The sequence below is a fragment of the Pinus tabuliformis genome, chromosome Q (genome assembly GCF_031772625.1).
Source record: "Pinus tabuliformis cultivar Carrire ecotype Pingquan chromosome Q, CPIR1, whole genome shotgun sequence".
In the NCBI taxonomy this organism is placed as follows: Eukaryota; Viridiplantae; Streptophyta; class Pinopsida; order Pinales; family Pinaceae; genus Pinus; species Pinus tabuliformis.
This window is the reverse complement of record NC_142296.1, coordinates 894,539,045-894,561,590: the sequence shown is the minus strand read 5'-3', so window position 1 is coordinate 894,561,590 and position 22,546 is coordinate 894,539,045. Positions and strand designations below refer to the sequence as shown.

The 22,546-nt window shown below is 42.1% G+C and overlaps 1 protein-coding gene across 1 annotated transcript in view; it reads left to right on the top strand.

The window, feature by feature from the left end:
- Positions 1-14,805, top strand: part of LOC149222354 (protein At-4/1-like) — a 209,085-nt gene extending 194,280 nt beyond the window's left edge. The window contains exons 3-8 of the mRNA XM_089383082.1: positions 12,913-12,968; positions 13,070-13,147; positions 13,373-13,446; positions 13,798-13,931; positions 14,046-14,141; positions 14,539-14,805. Coding sequence (XP_089239208.1) covers positions 12,913-12,968; positions 13,070-13,147; positions 13,373-13,446; positions 13,798-13,931; positions 14,046-14,141; positions 14,539-14,681 — 581 coding nt within the window. The 3' untranslated portion in view covers positions 14,682-14,805. The remainder of the gene's footprint in view (positions 1-12,912; positions 12,969-13,069; positions 13,148-13,372; positions 13,447-13,797; positions 13,932-14,045; positions 14,142-14,538) is intronic.
- The last annotated feature ends 7,741 nt before the right edge of the window (positions 14,806-22,546 follow it).

The following is a 22,546-nucleotide window of genomic DNA, read 5'->3' as shown; positions in this document are numbered from 1 at the left end:
ATATGGCATGTTAGAACTTATACATTCAGACATTTGTGGCCTGATGTCCACTAGAGCTCTCAGCGGGGCTGAATATTTCGTTACCTTTATTGATGACCATTCCAGGAAAACTTGGATCTACTTCTTGAAGACCAAGGATGAGGTCTTTGATCGTTTCAGGGAGTTTAAGGTTCTTGTAGAGAATGTGACAGGGAAGAAGATCAAGGTGTTTCACTCAGATAATGGTGGAGAGTATATTGATAAAGAGTTCACAAATTTTTGTGTGAAGGAAGGCATCTGAAGAGAGTGGACGACTCCACACAATCCACAACAGAATGGGGTAGCAGAGTGAAAAAGAAAAACTATAGCTGGGGTTGCAAAAGAAATGCTATATGACTAGGACTTGCCCAGGTTTCTATGGGTAGAGGCATGTAACACAACAATGTATATTCAGAATAGAACTCCTCATAGAGCATTGGGGAAGAAAACGGCAGAAGGGGTCTTCACAGGGAAGAAGCCATAAGTTAGTCACTTCAGGATATTTGGAAACATTGCTTATTGTCATGTGCCAGATGAGAAGCACACCAAATTGGATTAGACTGCAGAGAAGGGGTTCTTCGTTGGGTATAGCGAAACCTCCAAGGCATACAAGATCTACATCCCTAGCAATAGGAATATTGTAGTGAGATAGGACGTAAAGTTCATGGAAGATCGAGATTTCAAGAGATCTCGTGAGATGCCTGTAGGTAATCAGAATCAGCCTACAAAACCTCCATTGGTCCAGCAGCAGGGGCAACCAGTGGGACTGCCAGTAGGACAATCACAGGGATCTAGTACAGTAACTAATACCAGTGTTTCCTCAGGTGCAGGAGTTCCAGTAAGTTCACAATAGACGGAGCAACAGAGGTAGGATGAGGAGCTGGTTGAACCTCCCACCACTAGTGGTCGAGTCAACAGAGAGGTTCGCCATACATTGAGAGATGCAGATGAGTTTATTGGAATTCCTAGGACGAACAAAAGGCAATACAGACAACCTGACAAGTACCAAGCATTGGCGGCTCAGGTTGCAGAACCTTCCAACTTTCAGGAGGCCACACAACATCATGTGTGGGTAGATGCCATGGTAGAGGAGTACAAATCTATCATGACGAATGATGTTTGGGAGGTAGTACCGAGACCTGAGGATAGGTTAGTTGTAGGTTCTCATTGGATCTACAAGATCAAGTACGCTACAGATGAAAATGTGGAGAAGTACAAGGCGAGATTTGTTGCAAAGGGGTTTGCACAAAAAGAAGGGATAGATTTGAGGAGACCTCTGCCCCAATCGCCATATACACTTCTATCCAGTAGGTTATATCACTAGTAGCTTAGATGGGGTGGTAGATTCACCAGATGGACGTCAAGACAACATTCTTGAAAGGGGTGATAGAGGAAGATTGACAAGCAAGATTCACAAATAGAAAGCATGTGCCTGATGTAGTTGATCTGAGGAGGCTCATCATGGATGAGTTTCATAAAAGACCTTACTCAGGTCATCTTGGTTACCAAAATATGATAACAACCATAAGTAAAATGTATTATTGGCTAGGATTGAAGAAGGAAGTTGCTAAATATATCGCCAAGTGTTTGGAGTGCCAACAAGTAAAAGTAGAATGTAGGCATCCAACAAGATTGTTGCAACCAATCACAATTCCTGAATGGAAGGGGAAGTCATATCTATGGACTTCATTACGGGTTACCAAAGAAAACTAAACAACATGATGCCATTAAAGTTGTAATGGACAAGCTGAGTAAGGTAACTCACTTCATCGCTGTCAAGTCCACTCACAAAGATATTGATATAGCCCATATATTCATGAAGGAAATATTTAGGTTGCATGGTATGCCTATGAAGATTATATCAAATCGAGATTCTAAGTTCACTTCTAATTTTTGGAAGTTTTTGTTTACTGGTTTGGGAACCCAGTTGGCTTTTAGTATCGCCTATGATCTGTAGATAGATGGCTAGACGGAAAGAATGAAGATAATTTTGGAGGACATGCTGAGAATGTTTGTCATGCATCAGCCAAAGAAGCGGGAAGATTTCTTACCATTCATGGAGTTTTCATATAACAATGGATATCAAGAGTCACTGGGGATGAGTCCTTTTGGGGCACTGTATGGCCAGAAATGCAACACTCCTATCAATTGGGATGACCCAGTAAACATAGTAGCCCTTGGACCTGATATGTTGAAGGAAATGGAGCAGGAAATGGTCAAGATCAAGTAGAATTTAAAAGTAGCCCAGGATAGGCAAAAGAGTTATGCAGACCAACAGAGAATGCACAAGGAATTCTTAGTGGGAGAGCACGTGTATCTCTGCATCAGACTGAGGAAGGACTCATTGAAAGTGGGGTCTTGTGCCAAGTTGGCACCCAGATTTTGTAGACCTTTTCAGATCTTGGAAAGTGTGGGGTAAGTGGCCCATAGATTGGCCTTGCCATCCACTGTGAATGCACATAAGGTTTTTCATGTTTCTTTGCTTAAGAAGTATCTACATGATGCTAACCATATTGTTGACTAGTTTGTGATACAGGTGGAACCCGAAGGGAGAGTTACAACTAGAACCACTATGCATCCTGGACCGGAGGCAGACCATGCTTTGAAATTGAGTAATTGAGTAGTTCAAGGTGCAATAGAAGAACTTTGGACCCGATGAAGCCATCTGGGAGATGACAAAACAAATGAGGATGCTATACCCGTTTTTGTTTGATGAATAAGCAGATGTAAGAGTTGTTATTTGAAGCTTAGTTTTTGACCTTTGCTTTCTAGTTACAGAAAACACTGAGAACCATGTTCCTTTAAGGGTGTAGGGTTTGTAATGCCCCTTGTATTAGCCTTTGATTTTGTAATGATAAATATTGACTGTTATTATAAAATAATTTTATATTTGGCTGTCCTAAAGAGTGGGACAGACAAATATGTGACCCAAGGGAGAGTTGTGAGTGTTGTTGGTTGGCATAGCTGAATGCCCACCACCAAATAGTTGGCAAAGACATGACGGGGCAGAGGAGATGCCCACGTTCTTCCTTGCTTCTACGATGTGAAGGGAAGGGGAAGCGAACAATCTCGTGGGGGAATGAAGAAGAGTCTAGAGTAAAAAGAAATATTGACGAGCAAAACAAAGGACTCGCACAACAGAACATTGGATAGGCAGAGTGAGAAAACTCTGGAGAAAAGACAAGGATGAGCGTAGGAGAAAGGAGCTATGCGCCTAAGAAATTATGCTCAGATTGATGGGATGTGATTCCCAGTATTGATGCATTGGAGTTGTTGGACTGTGTGTCTAATATTGAAAGATCAGTGGGAGGCTTAGAGGAGAAATTGTGTGATGAGTGCTTGTTGAAGTTCTTGCTGAGAAGGCTGATAAACCACTTAGTGCTTGCCAAGAAGTTTGATAAACCACTAGGCAGGGTAGCAATCCACTAGGGTGCTTGCTAAAAAGGGTTGATAAACCACTAAGTGCTTGCTAAGGAGGCTGATAAACCACTTAGTGCTTGCCAAGTAAGCTGATAAACCACCCAGAAAGTGAGCTACAGGTTCCTACAGTGCTTGCCTTGAAGACACAACTGATAAACCACTTATAAAGTAAACTTATACTCTTGGAGATGAACATTATCCCAACTGAGCCTGGTAGAAATCCCTCGAATCGTGGATCTGACTCGGGGGTGGACAACTGCAAGAAAGAATGTGGTGCAACTGGCCTATGGTTGGGTGGAGAGTTGAAGTCCCACCTTCAGTTTTCAACCATCTCTAGCCATTCAGATAAGTGCCATGTCTTATGTATATTTGAATGTGAATGATTACCATGATTGGTATGCTATTGGGTGATGTATGGCTCTTTAATGTTCCTGAATGGTCATTGAAAATTACTACATGTCCTTGATGGGCAATTTGTTATGTATGCTCTTTGGCTAAGTTGGAATACTAGAGTTATATGGTGGAAAAGAATGTTTCTTGATTATAAATGAAATGGTGACTAGTTGCATGAAGACATGCAATTAACTGCTAATTCTAGTACTTTGATGGTTGCCATGCTTCGATTGAATAAGCCTTTGAATGATTTTTCATGTAAAAAGACTTTAGTTTCGGCGAAGTTTTGACAGGCGCGAGACGAGATTATTTCCGTTACTCGATGTGAAACTTCATGTTGCACTATGCCTCCCTCTTCGGGCTGGATGCACAGATTGTTTGGGAATGAGTGCTGTGACAGAGAGTGCGGACAAAGATTTCCCTGTTATTGTATGGGAAATATTCCTATCGCGCTACGCCTTGCTTGGCCTGTGGCATGCATTGGTCATTCGGGCTTGGCACTATTGATGGGGTGTGGGATGGGATTATCCCCATTACCCGACATTAATATTCACGTCGCTTCGCGCCTTCCCCTCTTGACATGCAAATATTTAGAGTAGGCCCCACATAGGTAAACAATTGCGAAAACCTGAATTTTCTTTTAAAGGTAAAATTACAGAGGAGCCAGATGTATTATTGCAGGTGTATCTGGAGATCAGGACATCCAATCGTTTATTACTTGTGCGCTTTTGAGAATGGTTCGTATCCATATTTCTGCAAAGAAAGGCAGGTATTTGTGATGGGCCCACGGGGTAAACTTTTGTACAAGGCTAGATTGAATGGAAATGTGTACTGCATCAGTGTAGACCGCACATAGTGGACTATATGTAAGGGGCCGAATATTGGATTAGATTCGGATTTATTTGGAGAAAAGGGTGAATCCAGAAATCCGGGAGTCTGGGAGCTTGGAAAGTTTGCTAAGTGCAAAAACTTGGTGCACACCGGATTTCTTCCAAAGTAGCTAAGTCACAGGACACGTCCTTTGGGGTCTCATGTCCCATATTTCACATGTCGGATAGGACATGACCCATAAAACTTGTCTGACACGTTTTTCAATGTGTCTTAAAATCATGATACGTGTATGGGCCATGTCGGACATGTGCCCTAACGTGTCTTGATTTTAGAACACGTGTCCCACTAAAATCCCAAAGTAAAAAGCATTGCGTCTTCATTTCTTTTCATTTTTCTGTCAATTTTGTGTCTGTTTGTGATGTGTTAGATAACATGGATCTTAATAACCTAATGCTGGTGCTAGTCACTTTTGACGATGAGTCTCTTGAGGGGTCATCCTCCACACCAACAAATGCAACAGGAGATCTTGGATTGGGCATAGAGGAGGAGGATGGAGTAGAGCTAAATGGAAGTGGTAGTGATGGTGATTATGACATGGAGGAGGACCTGGACTATTGATAGAGTCGTGACTAGTGAGTCATGACTAGTACCACTGATGAGCTATGATATTCCTACCTATTTTGTATCTACTCTATTTTGTATTTATAATGGAATTCCCTCGATATCTATGTAATACATTTTGATTTTGATGACTTAATGAAAACTATGCAATTTATGGTTTTAATATCTAAGTTCTACTTCTAAATTTATAGTTTTATTTTATCAATCATGATATTTCTAAATTTATAGTTTCTTATGTGCTTGAACAATTGTTAATAACATGAACAATGAACATCATTGATGTAGTAAATTAATAAACTAACTAGTTCTAAAATTGTAAAATTGTAAGTACTAAATTAGTAAATAGATATAATCATGATTCATATCTTTAGATGTTCTAATTTCTAAAAAATATGGATCAGGCACTATATTTCAGTATTTTTTTAATATATATATAACGTGTCCCCCGTGTCCTATTTCCGAGGTTTCTTTGTCTCGTGTCGAATACTGAAATTTACATGTCTTGTGTCCTCATGTCATCTGACTTAACAAAGTAGATATAACGTAAATGTGTGGTTTTGCACGAAAGAACTTGGTTTTGTGGGACCCCTAGCACAAGCTGAGGTGGTAGGTGCCACGTAGGCTGGGCAGGACGTGGATGCCACCAGATCTGGTGACAAAATATTGTTGATGTGGTGCCTCTGGCATGACATGTGGTTGGTAGAATCGGCGTTGTGTGAAGGCCAAGTAGTCCATTTTTGGATGACACGTGGCACTGTTAGAGGATGCCATGTGGCAAGGTGACATCACCTTGGTGTCAGCAAGGAGCAAGGAGACAAGTGACATGGAGCTGGATGACGTGGCTACTAGGTGGTGCCACAAATCATGCCATGTAGGAGGTAACAAAAGGCATGACGTCAAATAATAGCGTTAAGTAACGGGAAGGTCCCCGTTAGTGCTTGATGGAAAGTGATAGATGGTAAACTCTTAGGTAGATAATGTAAATGATTACATCTTGTTGGTTCGGTTTGGAATGTATTCACCTCTCGCCTTGGCGTGATGGTGTTGGGCGCGCTGGCGTGACAGGAGCAATGTTGGTCTAGGTGCGACATGGCAGAGCCAAATGGCTATACCTGCTAATGTGCAAGGTTTAATGAGCAAATCTTTGAATGAGCATAACTTCCAATCCTGAAGTCAGATTGAGATGAAAATTATATCGTTGAAAATCTCTCGATGAGCAGAATGCGATGGTGGCATTTATTTTGAGTTTCGAAGAGATTTGGAAAAGAGTATTTTTGTGACCCCATCTTCATAATGGACCTTGGAGATTGGGTTAATGTTGATGTAAGACCTTCCACAACTCGAGAAACACCCAAGGGGGTGGGAGGGTATGTTACAATGAAAAACGTGCTAAGCCAAATTGAAGACATTGTTGAGTTGATAGATGCAATCTTGTATGATCATATTCATAGACATGTGGTCAAAAGGTGGGCTAATTTGAATGTTCCATTCCATGCCTTAACATATCTCCTTACACCCAAATATTATTCTCCATATTGTTTGGCCCAACCATCACTTGAGGATGGGGTTAGGAGAAAACCAAACATAGATCTAGAGGTAAAAATTGGGTATATGCTTGCATTAGACAAGTTGGTCCCAAATGAAGTGGAGTGTGCTCAAGTATGAAGCTAACTGAGAAAGTGCATAAGTGAAGATGGAGTCTTTGTTAATCTACTTGTAACTAAAGAACAAGATAAGTTGAATCCTATCGAAAAGTAGAACATGTATGGCTCCTCTACCACACATTTGCATAAATTGGCACTAACAATGCTTTCACAGGTTGTTAACACTTCTTCTATAGAGAGGTATTGGAGCACCTACAACATTAGCCAACGTATGAATAGAAAGAATCTAAATGTAGACCGGGCAGAAAGATTGCTCTATGTGCTCTACAACTTGAGATTGTTGGCCCATTATTGTGTGGTGATGAAGAATGATAGTACATATGTGACTCACAACAACTATCTAAAAGAGGCTAATTTGTAGGATGGAGAAATAGTTTTAGAGCTGTTGGAAGTTGCACTTTTGGGTGGTTATAATGGTGATCATATTCATGTAGTAGGGATGTCAACCGCCTCCACTAACAGGGTTCCAGATGCAAGAAGTTTGGATTTATCTTCACTATTTTTAGCATTGCATGGGGGACATGTAGTTGGTGATCATGTTACATGAACACTTCTGCCTGCTTCTAATTCTATTGTTCATGGATCCTGGGAAAGGAAACTAGAAGTTTCTCCAGGTAAGAGGAAAGCTTATTGGATACTAGATCTATTTGTCTTTTTCCTTTTTAGTAGTATCTAGAACTTAGTACTTTGTCTTTATTATGGCATGTTGTTGCACAAACTAGCATGCCTAGTACATAGGCTAAAACTAGAGGGCACAACAATAATTTGGGACAAAGGCCCACTGTCACCATAGCCTATGTCCCCTTCTCTTCTCGGATTTTCACCGATGGGAGGAGTCCCTGTTAGGTTTTGTAGCATCGGATGTATTCTAGCCTTGAAATTTTGTGGAGAACTAGAATGCATGAGATCTCCAAAACCCAGATTAAGTTATGGTGTGAGTGTTCTAGAAACTCACACTGATCGACTTCAAGTTAATCCTAGCCATCGATTAAGATCTAATCTTGGCCGTTGAAGTCTCAACAAAGGATTATAAGAAGTAGTCGATGGGGCTTGGGGAAATCAGTTGAGAAGTTCGATTTCAACAACAAATTGATTTCCAAAGTAGCAATAGTCAGTTGCTACAGAGAGAGATAGTGAGATCGAAGAAGTGAGAGAGGGGTAGGGATAGTGAAGCCAGAGGAAGGATTCCAGATACGGTGAGCGCATTTGCAGAGAGGCAAAGGAGCCACAGAGAGGTTGATGCAGAGCTACGTAGTAGCCTCTAGAGGCAAAGTCGATTTGCTGAGAGAGATTGACGTTTTCAGTTCCAGAGGTCGGGAAGGAGTCCCAAAGTGTCGGCGAAGCGTATTTCTGATCAGCAGAAGGAAGAACAACTTCATTAGAGTCCAGTCAAAGGCAATTTGTCCAGCCAGCTACGCATAGCAGTGTAGAGGCTGCTGCAAAGCCTTTGAAGACCAAAATTCTGAAGGAAAGTTGTTTTGGGAGATTGCCTGTGGGGCGAGGAAAATTCCTCTCCAGATTTTTGCCAGTATTTCTCTGTAGGATTGCCAGTTTTGGCATCCAGTTGTACTCAGATTTTTTCACTGCTGTTTAATACTAAACCCTCAGCTGTTGCACCGGTTTTCCCATGTTGGGTTTTTCCGGGGACTTTTGTCCAAAAATAACTGTGTTAATTTTACGTGTGTGTGCTAGCATTTCTCAGCTTCCATCATTTATTTTTCTACATAATTTTATTTGTGAAGGTTGTAGTGTGTTTATTTCAATCTTTGTTGTAGTAGATGAATTGTTAGACTTAATTAACAATTAGGAGAAATAATACGGGTTGTTGCAATATGATTCCAAGTGTCGGAATTTTCAGAGTCCCAGTAACCCTCACTTGTGAAATATGTGTCTATTACGAGGTTCAAAGTGAGGCAAGTATGGCTCATTCAATGGAAAGACTCAATTGAGGTGTGAGCTTTGGGAGAAGCTAGGATGATTTTCCATGAAAAACCCCTTGAGATAATTACTATATGAGACCTAGGGTTGAGATATTTGATAGGATTAGAGCTCATCCAAGGTCAAGATAGTCAAGAGAAAAGGTTTTGAATGATATGCTACTAAGGTACAAACCTTCAAGAAATCCCTAAGTTGAAGGGCAACTTCAAGGGTCCCACTCAGTGCGAAGGCTAGGGCATCAATTTTCTTGAGATTCAACCATGAGATTTGCCTCAAATTAAGAGGAGAGCTAGAGGAAACAACAACGTAGAAGCCTGTCCAAACAGTTTTGCAAGAGCTTCCTCGTAATGAATTTCACACCAAGCCCTAGAGAGGCTTCCTTGGCCTTAAAGGGACGATGAAAGAGAGGAAGGAGGCAAAGAGAATGATGATTCGTTAAGTGATAGTTAACGTGATCACTAAGGACTTAGGACTAGTGCCTAGCAATTGGGAGGATTGGAGTAAAAAATGATCTTGGTTTGGTAACTTCGCTGTTCAAGGAGACCTAAAGAAGCAACTTCACTATTTATGGATGTAACTACACGACAACTTTAGACATTTATACTAGAATGGAAATTGTTATGGAGTTTCAAGGATGCAAATTATCCTCTAGGAACATTCATTCATTCATTATCTTATGAGTAACACATGCAAAATTTTACAAGTATTAAGGCCTTAAGCAATTTTTCAAGAGTATATCCATTATTTTAGAAAGACAACATTAAAAGGCACTTACAAGACAATCAAGAGTATATCCATCCACAAGAATGCACAAAATAAGCTCCAAGATGGAAAACAAACTTTTCCAAATATCTAAATGCATTAGCTTCATTCAAATCTCTCCACAAAATTTACGGTCAAAAATCCTCTAATGAGAGAGTCGAAAATCCCAAGCGTGATGAATTCAAATGAGAGTGAGTCTCTCATATTTATACAAGACTCATATGTTCGAATTTCTAATTATGAAGCCCCTAAAGTGTTAAAACAAGGTAACAAACCCTTGGTTACAAGCCAAACAAGATAGCTTTACATTAATTATTATTTTATTTGTCCTTTAGCCCATGTAATTAATGCGAATTGCTCTCCAATGCTAGTGTTGAGGCCTCATGTGTTAAGAATGAGGGTGAAGGCCTCAAAATCAATGGATAAGAGGGGGATGCCCTCCAAATGCTGCAAAACATCTCAAAACCCCAATTTGGGCTCTGTGTGCTCCAAATGGGTCTCATGGGTCTCCAAATGGCTCAGGATCAAGTCAATGCTCCATCAATGAGGGCTGGAAGATGACACATGCCCTCCCATGTCTCCCTGGAAGAGACAAACCTCTTATGGGCCCTGGATCAACTGCCAAGTGTCGGGTGCAATGTGTGGCCGGTTGGGCAAGGTGTTCCAAGAGAATCGACATCTCTGTATAACTAGGGCACGAATCACCATCTAACTTGGGTGTCGCACATATGGTATTCCAGGTGACATGATTAGGGTGCCCAAAGATGGAAGCAATGTCCAGAGAAAGGAATTCATTAAAATAAGACCTCCTATTAGGTTTACACATATTAAATTATGTAGGAGTTGCCAGGGACATAGAGAGAGAGAGAGAGGGAGCATAGACAGTGATTTCAAAGGAGTTTCTAGTTCTGGAGAGTCAGCAGCAAGAGGGCCGAGTTTTCGTCAGTGAGGCTGCGCAGACAACTTTAGAGGAGGGTTCAATTTAGTTGAAGAGAGGGTTGATTCAGTTGCTGGAGGCTAGGAGAAATTCCAGAAGGCCAAGGGAGTCATTCTCAGAGGCTGAGTTGGGCAAAACAGCAACATCAAAGAAGTTCCAAAGGCAATACGAATTGGCCTGCACAGAGGTAGCACAGAGGTTGATGCAGGGGTGTTCGAGCAACTAGTTTGTGCTAGTTTCAGAGATGAGATTAGTGTTGGGCGAGACAAAATTTGACTCACTAATTTTTGGGCAGTTTCCGAGGGTTGCTAGTTTGGCATCCAAATTTTTGTACTCAGATTCCACTGCTGCATAATAAAATAAACCCTCATCTACTACACCGATTTTCCCACATTGGGTTTTTTTCCGGGGACTTTTGTCCAAAAATAATGGTGTCATTTTATTGTTTGTGTGTGCTCTATTTTCTCAGTTCTAGATTTATTTCCGCAGTGCATTTTAATTTTCTTGAAAATTGTAGTTGTGATTTTATTCGTTGTTTGCTGTAATAGTAAATAAACTTCACATAATAATACTCAGTTAGAAAAATAATTTCCAGTTGCTGCAATATAGTTGAAAATTTCACACCACTCCTAGAGCTAGTAGGCAATAGAGGAGATCCCATAGGACTAAGATCCAAGATTAACCCCCAAGATGAGGTAAGGGAACAAGAGTACAAGTCAAAGTCTGTTCTTTCCGCCGAATCTCCCACTAATCCATGCCCAAGAAAAACAAGCATAAACACCCAATTACATAATGAAAAATCATACCTTCAGGGTTGAAAGGCCCACTTTCAAACATATTATCATGACAGATGAGCGAGGGCACAATGATTGGCTCAGGTGGCAGAGAATAGTAGCACATCAATCTATCAGGTGGCTGCAAAGGGCTGCTGGCTGCCGGCTGAAGACAAATCCAGGGGAACACTTCTCCTATAGGGGTCACCCACCAGTGGTGGGTAACATGGCCTATTTTGTAAGCATTATATGACAATTTAAGTTTGAACTTTGAACTTTGAATTTTTGACTGCATCTTACAACTCTTCTGTTGCTGGCTGCCCACTGAAGACAAATCCAGGGGAAAAATTCTCCTATAGGGGTCACCCATTGGTGGTGGGTAACATGGCCTATTTTGTAAACATTATATGATAATTTAAGTTTGAAATTTGAACTTTGAATTTTTGACTGCATCTTACAACTCTTTGGTAATGAATATGATGCTTTATTTCATTTTGTGGTCGATGTTATCTGTTACAATTTGTTGTTGACAAGTTTTATATGTTGAAACTTGAAGGTTGATGTTGTTGATGATGATTGATTATTTCATGACAATGTTATAACTACTAGATGATTGATTCTATGGTGATTATCATTAATCCATGAGTGAAAATCTATTTTTTAATGTTTTCCTTGGCTAATTTGTATTCCTCATTATTTTTTTGAATATATATGCATCAAAATATATTAAACTATGTATTATATAAAAATTGCTCCCAAAATGCTCCACTCTTGCAAGCTTTTTGAAAATTGTTCTGCTTGCTTCCGCTCCCACTCCCCCTTCCCACTCCTATTACCCAACTGCCTTGGACTAGCCATTTTTTAGGAGTTTCTTACCCATGGCCTTGGGCGGTAGATGGGATTACATTAGTGGTGGTTGATTGCCCCCTAAACAAGTTGCCCCCCTTGATAGCATTGGTTCTCCTGCTCTCCACAGAACTTACAGGTGTCTGGACTATTGATCTGTTTTCCCACTCCATGGTCTGGGGTTATAGGCTTTAGGTCTTTCGTAGCATAGGCTAGTTTTGCTTGTTTCATGTTTTTCTAGGAGTGGCCTTAGCATTCCCACTTTATCTCACACTATTTTATCTAGCAGTACCATTGACCTATTTATGGTTATTTGTTGGACTTTAATAAATTTATAAATTAATCTTGTCTTATCTTGTTCATACTACCTTTTCCGGGATTTGGCAGTGCTTGTGGATTTGGCATTATTCATTCTGTGGAAGATCAGGTATAACTCTGCTTTTGAACATGACGTTAGCTTTTTGTACTATGTGGTGGTATGAGGTCTGCCATCAACTCCTATCTAAGGTCACTCTGTTGATCAAAGATGCTGAATCTTGAGATCCCATAGCTTATTCTATTTTATCTCAGTTTGAGTAGCATTACAGAAGAGGCTATGATGTCCATTGTATGTACCCTTACACCTTTTGCTTTTTGTTTGTAAATATTTTCCTGTAACTATAAGACGGATTTTTCAAAAAAATATTTACTGATAAATACCATGACACAGACAAGGAACACCTCAAGAAATTACATACAGAAGTCTTAAACAAGTTTGTAGAGCAGGTATGTTAGCTACCTGATATTATAATTTTTGAGTATTTTGGCTAATATTTAAGTCTGATGTAAGCTATGTAATCCATCTGTTAGATATGAAATTTTGGCAGCTGGAATATCGCCCCAGGTACCAAAGCATGTTGGTGGAGCTGAATAAGATGAAGGAACAAATACTTATTAAGGAGAAAGTAAGTTATTTCATTGCATTTTGAAATAAGAAATGGTTACTGTCCCATAAAATTTACAGTATCTTTGTATTGAGGTGGGTGGAAATATCATTGCCTCTCCCAAATTATTCTATTTGAGTTTTCATTCTGTGGAGAAAGAATACATACCAAAATATGGATTGGTACATTTTATACAAGCAAGAGTGCACTGACAAATATGGATGAGTATGATGATTGTCTGATCAGGAACATAAAACAGCACTGGCAAATAATAAAGAAAGGCATGAGATGGAGATTGGAGAGATGCAGAAGCAAATAAGGTGAAACCATGTACAAAGGTTCTAGACTGTTATATACCCAAATGAGTTCAACGTGTAGGTGCTTTGTTTGCTACTTTTGGCTCAAATGGGAATTGATTTTTGGCTGTTACCATATTGTTAAAAGCACATCTGAATTCCTCCAGACTTGATAGTTTACTTTGTGAATGGGGTCTGTTCTTCCTCTACACATTTCAAAATCCATATTTATTGTGTTGATGAGGAGCATGAAGTCCTTGTAAATTTATTTATCCTCAGTTCATTCTGTTTTAGAAAATACTAAAAATTTATTCCATTTGCTTTATCTGCAAAAGTAGCATATACAATTCTTAATTTCCCATATCTATTTTTCAGCGACTTTCAAACACAACTATCAGTAAAAGATGCAGTCATAGCCCAACTGCAGATGGAGTTAGCAGATTGTGAAGTCAGGACAGATGCTCTTATTGAAAAATTGGGTCTGGTAGAAAGAAATGCTGAAGCAAAATGTGAGATTTGTATGAATTCCTCATTCCTATTCACTGGGATGCAACACTGTCATTTTTGTTTCTTGCCCTGAATTTTGAAATTCACTATATATTGATGATTCATTTCTCTGACAGATCAACATGATATTCAGGACTTGAGAGACAAGCTTCAACTTGAACTGGAAGCAAAGAACAAGCTACAGGACACAGTTAAAAGTGCACAGCATGAGTGTAAGTTCACTACATAACTACCGATATGTTACAAGAATTTCTAGTGTTTTCTCTTGGGGAAATTATGTAAATATATGTAGGTACTCCCAATCAAGTTATATTAACATTTGAATTAAGGAAAAACAAAAAAAACCATTAAGATCTCTACAATCACATGTCTTCACAAAGTTTGGGGAAAACTAACCTATACAATCCTCTTTCATATTGTAGGATTGCATTTGGTGTATTGGTCAAGTTCGAAACATTAATCATGTGGTCAACTTTTATGGAATCATTTAGTGGCTGTGAATAGCAAACTGTACCTGAATATAGAGTCTAGAGTTAGACTATGGTATTTGCTTCTTCTTGCATGTTATTGTCTACAACTACTGACCTAATTTGTTCCCAATTTTGGCAGCCATGGTTAACAAGATGAAATATGAAGAACAACTGAGAGACTCCAGCTCAACTCGTCATATTGATATGTTTAAGCAAAAGCTAATGAAGCTCAGAAAGGAAAATGAAGACTTGAAAAGGCAGCTGCTTCCTACTAGACAATAATGTTTGAGATATTTCTATTATTTGAATTTCCATGAACAAACTTCATGGATACCACTGCTTTTTCTGTAAAGAAGTCAGATATTTTGTAATCTGTTAGTGTTTCCTTATTAACCATCTATTCAATAAAGGGATAATTCATTTTTGTTAAAAAGACTTAATATAAGTAGGACAAACTGAAAAATGAGTAGATGAAAATGCAAAGAAAAGTTTCTAAACAAATATATTTGGAGACGAAATCTGTTCATAAGATAGATAGTCCTATATTTTCTCTAGCATTTTCAATTGTTTTATTGGCATGTTGATTAGTAGTTGATTACCTGCAACTATGAGGGGATGTGAGTGGCAAATGGATGCAAGAAGCATCATTGTTGCATAATGCTTTCTAGAAGAGTATCCTGCTGTTTAATCTTGCTATGAGGCTAGCGAGGACAGATTGATACATAGCACCTTCCTTGGTCTAATGAGTAGGTTAGTGAGAAAATATTATTCCGACAAGTACACTAGCGAGGTATTTGTGGATGTAGCACAATTGTCTTTGGTACTGAAGTCTTATGGTACCATTTCACTTGCATTGATCTAGGAGTAGATAGCAGGGTGACATAGAATCAGCCTATGGTATTTCCTTGATATATAGATAAGGCTAGGTTGGGTTCTATTGGTATAATCAATTTTTTTTCATCGCTCTAGTCAGGGGGCAAGAAGGGGTTTCTACTTGCATAAGAAACTATTTTCATTTCTCCAGTGAGGAAGGCCAGAAAGTGTTTTGTGGCTGTAGATTGCTCTATTTCTATGTCTTCTCCATGGCCCTCTGGAAATGTCACCTTCCAACTGTTGTTCTCTGGTTTTGTTCCCTTCTTGATACACTTGAATGGATCACAATACAGTAAGAAAGGTTGCTTGGTCTCCACCTCTCCCTTTCCACATACCTGACATGTCCTTTTTCCCATTCTCACTTGGGCCCTTTCTTTTCTCTCGTCTCACATCTGCATCTATGTGCATTGTGAACTAGTTCTTATTTAGGTCACAACTTGTTTTTCTTTCCATGGGATGTTTAGTTTGTAGTAATATTAAATTTGATTTCCTCCTGCAGATTGAAATTGTCTATATAGTTTCTGCATTTTCTACGCCTTCCTATCTATCAAGAAAATTTCTTCTTCTATATCCCAAACATTAAACCACTTCTTACTTTGTATGTCCTGTTGACCACCGGAGTGGCACCTGAAGATTTTGTCAAGACTCCACGCCCAAGGGTGTATCAAAAGCTTCAATGTACTACCAAAGTTCATGTCATCAGAGTTTTTTAACTCTACTTCTTCACATCTTTCTCTGTTGTACTCACATTGTAATATTCCTAATTAGCCCCAGCTAATTGGAATATTCGATTTTGCCAAATTTTTGCCTTCTATAGTTATTTTGTAAATAAAAAGGTGAGAAAGGGGGACATAACTCACTTTTAGAATAAAAGTCACTTCTTAGTAGCACAACGTTGTGACTTAAAGGGAGAGCCATGGGGGCCAAAAGGGGGACGCAGAAATGGAGCCCACGCAGACACATGGAGGGACTGCGCAGGAGGGGAGGAACATGTGGCAAAAGGGGAATCACGCAGGAGAAGATAAGCATTGGGATTGAGAGAGGCAGAAGCTATAAAAGAGAGAGGAGCCTCCTCATTTTGATCATTCGATTATGTGCATTTAAGATAGTCGTTTTGGCTTAGAGCACACTGGCTGTTTAGCTAGTCTGCAGCACTGTTTAGTGCATTGAGTGTCTCCGTTTGGAGATCTCACCCTTAGCCCCGGGGGACTTCGAGTGCCTGCTCAGGCAAGGTATTTTCGTTGGCATTTCAGCATCAGTATCTTCAGCATTTCAACAGTGGTTTTATTAGTATTTTGGAGGACTGCGCAGCACTGGGAGAGGGATGTAGTTCTTTTTGGGAGCAGTCTGGATTGAGGGTTTGTGGAGGATTTGAGCCGAGGGATTAAGCAAGAGATCAACTCTTGCATATTGGAGGGTTTTATTCAGTGGCAGCGCAGAGCAGTGAGGAACTGCGTAGAACCCCAAGGGGGTGATTTTCGGGGGTCGGCCATTCCAAGAAAGCTTTCTGGGTTTCTTGAGTAGAGTCCGATTCCAGAGTTTCAGCTTTTTCTGAGGAGGGGAGCAGTCCCAAATCCTCGTTTGATTTCTAGCAGCAGCAGCAGCGCAGCAGTTTTCCCAGCAGCTTGGACGCAGATCAGAGAGGGGCCATTCCTTTGCTATTCTGAGTGTATTTCTTCACTTGCCTTGTGCAAGTAGAGGTGCCATCTTCCTGATCACCTCCTGTACTCATTTTATTACTCAGTATAATAAAATGGCTTAGCATTCTCTCTACATTTCTTGTGTATCTGTTTATGGTTTATTTGATATATATAGTATCATTGTTACTTGTATCTCTGTGAGCATTCTCGGCTATTATACCACTTGTGTGTTTCTATTATACTCTTAGACAGAGTTTGGAAAGGGCCAGGTAGCCTCCGGATCTTGTCCTCTTTTTAGAGGCGACATATCTGGTAAATGCCCTCCCAGTCCATCTCTAGTTGGAGTTTGCTTGTGTTTGGGGTATATTCCTGATATGGGATATTCCAGTGGTATTAGAGCTTAGATTTGGCTCAGCCCGTGGAGCTAGCAATCTATGACACCGGGGGAGAAACCCTATATCTGTTACAGAGGTCAGAGATACAGAGACGCTGGGTGTAGGTTGGAGAATACCTACGGAGAGGGAGACTGTGTTCCGGTGGTGGACGCAGAACAGGAGGAGCCTGTGGTGGACGCAGAACAGAGGGAGCTGGTGGTGGACGCAGAGCAGGAGGCTCTAATGGCAGATGATGACGGGAAGAGATTTGCGGATATGCTCCTCAAAAGTGCAGGATCTATAGAGGCAGATTGAGGTGATGGGGCAGAGATTCACAACAGTAGAGGCTAGATAGCGTGAGAGCCCATGGGTTTTCCAGGTTGGTGAGGGATCGGGTGCATCCCACCATTTTCCAGAGCAGCATGATACTGCGCAACAGGTGGCCTCACATGCACGATCTACCATGCCCACTTTCTTAGGAGCAGACACGGGGGCCATAGCCCAGCAGGAGGCAAAGCCCGGACACATGGGTGATTATTTTGCAGAGTACCAGGCCTATGGGCAGGAGTTCAGGGAAGCCCTCTCATTCTGTGATTTTGTTAAGCTCCAGCGGGATAGTAGACCCCGCGACCATCACAGAGGGTACCGACATTATCATGATGGTGACACCCACCGTGCAACAAGTAGATTCCACTTGCCTACGTTTGATGGCTCATCAAATAGTTCGGCAAGGTCTTGGGTGGAGAAGCTGGACATTTATTTCCAGCTTAACCAGATGTTGGAGACAGAGGCCATCAAGGTGGCGACATTGCATTTGGATGGTGAGGCCCAGGATTGGTGGTTTCATGGGATGGTTACACTAGGACACTCCATGGTGGCGACATATGCCGAGTTCACCAGGAGATTGATGGAGCGATTTGATCGGAGGGATCCAGAGCAGCATTTTGTTGAGCTGACAAGGAGCCCAGAGACCTACATTGCAGATTTCTTGAGGGTCTCAGTGATGGTGCCAGATCTATCCACGACACAGAGGATCTATATGTATGTTGAGGGGTTAGTAGAGCCACTTCAGGGTCTAGTCAGATCCGCTAGATCGACCACCCTTCAGGATGCCATCAGTAGGACCCGGGACCTACAAGATGTCTTAACCAGGACCCGGACACCTTACCCCCAGAGACAGACTTTCCAGTCTAAGGGGAAGGATGTGAGGATTCCACCTCCAAAGGGGAATCCAAGACGAGTGCAGATTGACGATGATGTCAAGAGGGAGCTGAAGAAGAAGCGGTTGTGCTTCACATGTCAGGAGCCATGGGCACCAGGACATAGATGTGCTGCTAGCAAGGCACATTTCATTGAGGTTTTCTCCGAGAGCAGTGGAGAAGAGGATGACGAGGATGGTGTGGAGGCAGGAGATAGCCATGATGGACAGGGACCTTTGCCACCTCCACCGCCAGCAGCAGGTGGTGCATCTTTTGCACCCACCGGAGGGGCCCTTGCCGCATTGCGAGGAGTTCCCAAGTATCTGACACTACGCGTACGAGGGACGGTACGTGGCCAGCGAGTGTTAGTTTTGGTTGACAGTGGGGCGACCCACAACTTCATCGATGCACAGATGGTTGAGCAGAGAGGCATACAGACAGAGAGTTTCGATGGGTTTTCAGTCTTGGTTGCAGGAGATCAGACCATGACGTGTGCTCGATATGTTCCAGAGCTTTCAGTGACGATGGGCACCTACACATTGACTGACCACTTTTTCGTGGTCGATATTCCAAACATTAACATGATACTGGGTTTTCAATGGCTCATCACTCTAGGGAAGGTCACGACGGATTGGAAGACCCTAGAGATGGAGTGGGATGATGAGAAGACAGGGAGGCATGAGAAGATACGGGGACATCATACGTATCCGCCTCAGACTGTTTCGACTCATCGGATGGAGGCAGTCTTCGGGAAGGGAGACATAGAGTGGGTAGTAGAGTTGCGTGCATCGGAGGTAGGGACTATAGGGTAGACAGTGCACCTGGAGATACAGTCCATCCTTGACCGGTATGCCATAGTATTTGGGGAGATTTCGCCGGGTCAACCACCGGACCGGCGGTTTGAGCACACTATTGACCTTGAGTAGGGTATACAGGCAGTGATTACTACCCACTATAGGCATCCCAAGGCCTATCGGGACGAGATAGAGCGGGCCATTCAGGAGTTGCTGGCTCTTGGGCACATCTGACAGAGCACGAGTCCTTTTGCTTCTTATGTGGTGTTGTTGAAGAAGAAGGATGGTACATTGAGGATGTGCATTGACTACAGGGCCCTGAACAAGAGGACACTGAAGAACAGGTACCCCATACCCAGGATCGATGAGTTGATGGATGAGTTGAGAGGAGCACGATTCATCTCAAAGATTGATTTGAGATCAGGGTACCATCAGATTCGTGTGAGGGAGCAAGACATTCACAAGACCACCTTCAGATGTCACTATGGGCACTTTGAGTTTTTGGTGATGCCCTTCAGGCTAACCAACGCCCCAGCTACATTCTAGTGTTGCATGAATCACATCTTCCGTAGTCACTTGAGGAAGTTTGTGTTGGTGTTCTTTGATGATATACTCATTTACAGCAGGACGTGGGAGGAGCATCTCCAGCATATTGAGACAGTATTATGCATCTTGGAGGAGCAACAGTTCTATGCCAAGCTCTCCAAATGTGAGTTTGGGTTGACGGAGATGTTATACTTGGGACACATCATTGGAGTGGACAAAGTGAGGGTCCACGAGGAGAAGATTAGGGCCATCAGAGATTGGTCAGAGCCGAGAAACGTGATGGAACTTCGAGGATTCATTGGCATTTGTACTTACTACCAGAATTTCATCAAAGGTTTCTCACAACTTGCTACACCCCTGATAGATTTGATGAGGAAGGGGGCATTCAGTTGGTCGGATACAGCGCAACGAGCCTTTGACAGGCTCAAGGAGGTTATGAGCAGCTGCCCAGTGCTTGCATTGCCAGATTTTACGCAGCCATTTGTTTTGGAGTGTGATGCGTCGGGAGAGGGGATCGGCGCAGTATTGATGCAGGGAGGTCACCCTATAGCCTTTGAGAGCTGGAAGCTCCTTCCGCATGAGAGGTTGTATTCTATATACGACAAGGAGATGCTGGCCATCATGCATGCATTAGCTAAGTACCGGTAGTATTTGGTGGGGAACAGGTTCAGGGTGAGGACTGATCACAACAGCCTCAAGTTCTTTTTGGAGCAGAAGCAGTTGCAGGAGAGGCAGTAGAAGTGGATCAGTAAGATCCAAGCATATGACTTTGACATTGAGTATGTCAAGGGTAAGAACAACGTGGTAGCAGATGCCCTTTCACGTAGACCAGCCACGTTGTCTCTTATGAGCTTGGATACAGACTGGAGGGCTCGACTCTTAGTAGAGTACTCCAAGGACAGGTTTGCATGTGAGATTCTGGACGGGCAGGTGGCAGATGACAGGTTCAGGGTGATCGATGAGATCATCTATTACAGGGATCGGATCTTCTTGACTGAGGGGTCTCAGCTCAAGAAGAAGATACTCCAGGCATCACATGATTCACCATTGGCAGGCCATCAGGGGTTTACCAAAACCTACAGGGCCATTAGAGAGAGGTTCTCCTGGAAGGGCCTCAAGGAGGATGTACTCTGGCATATCAGGGAGTGCGATGTTTTCTAGCAGAACAAGGGAGAGATGAGCCATCCCGCGGGTTTATTGTAGCTGCTATCCATTCCAAAGGGGAAATGGGAGAGCATTTCGATGGACTTCATCACAGGATTGCCCACAGTACAGGGCAAGGATTGTATCTTTGTCGTCGTTGATCGACTGACAAAGTATGCACATTTCTTTGCCATATCCGCACACTACACAGCAGCACCGGTGGCCGAGCTGTTCTTCAGGGAGATATTCAGGCTACATAGTCTTCCTAAGACCATCGTCAGTGACAGGGATAGTCGTTTCATGGGCGGGTTTTGACAGGAGCTTTTTCGGTTGGTGGGGACGGAGTTGACTCTGAGTACCAGTTATCACCCATAGACGGATGGGCAGAAAGAGATAGCTAACAAGTGGCTGGAGGGCTACTTGCGTAACTATGTTAGTGGGCAGTAGCGAGCATGGCTGAAGTGGCTGCATCTGGGGGAGTATTGCTACAATACTTCACATCACATATCCATTGGTATGTCACCATTCTATGCCTTATATGGGTATCATTCTTTATCTTTTGTTGAAGTGATGTTTGGTGACAGCAGGGCTCCTAGAGCCAAGATTTGGATCCAAGAGAGTTAGGATATCCTCCAAGCTCTCAAGAATAACATGGCTACAACACAGAACTAGTAGAAGCTGTATGCCGACAGGGGTCGGGTAGAGAGGCAGTTCGAGGTGGGGGACATGGTCTACCTACGATTACAGCCATACCGACAGTCATCACTGAAGCAGAAGGGGGCTGAAAATCTCAAGACCCGCTTTTATGGGCCATACAGGGTGATACGCAGGATTGGACAGGTCGCATATGAGTTGGAGTTGCCCCAAGGCAACAAGATTCATAACATTTTTCATGTATCATGCATGAAAAAGGCATTGGGGTAGCAGGTAATAGTGACAGATGAGCTACCACCTATGGATGATGAGGGGTATTTGGTATTGCAGCCGGAGGCTATCATTGATACCAGGGAGAGGCAGCTGCGGAGCAGGATGGTTCGGAAATTCTTGGTGAGGTGGAAGAATTTTCCGGATGAAGATGCCACTTGGGAGAATGAGAAGATCTTACAACATCCATCACTTTAGTTGCTTGAGGACAAGCAACATTTTGCCGGGGGAGACTGTAATATTCCTAATTAGCCCCAGCTAATTGGAATATTCGATTTTGCCAAATTTTGCCTTCTATAGTTATTTTGTAAATAAAAAAGTGAGAAAGGGGGACATAACTCACTTTTAGAATAAAAGTCACTTCCTAGTAGCACAACGTTGTGACTTAAAGGGAGAGCCAAGGGGGCCAAAAGGGGGACGCAAAAATGGAGCCCACACAGACACATGGAGGGACTGCGCAGGAGGGGAGGAACACGTGGCAAAAGGGGAATCATGCAGGAGAAGGTGAGCATTGGGATTGAGAGAGGCAGAAGCTATAAAAGAGAGAGGAGCCCCCTCATTTTGATCATTCAGTTATGTGCATTTGTGATAGTTGTTTTGGCTTAGAGCACGCTGGCTGTTTAGCTAGTCTGCAGCACTGTTTAGTGCATTGAG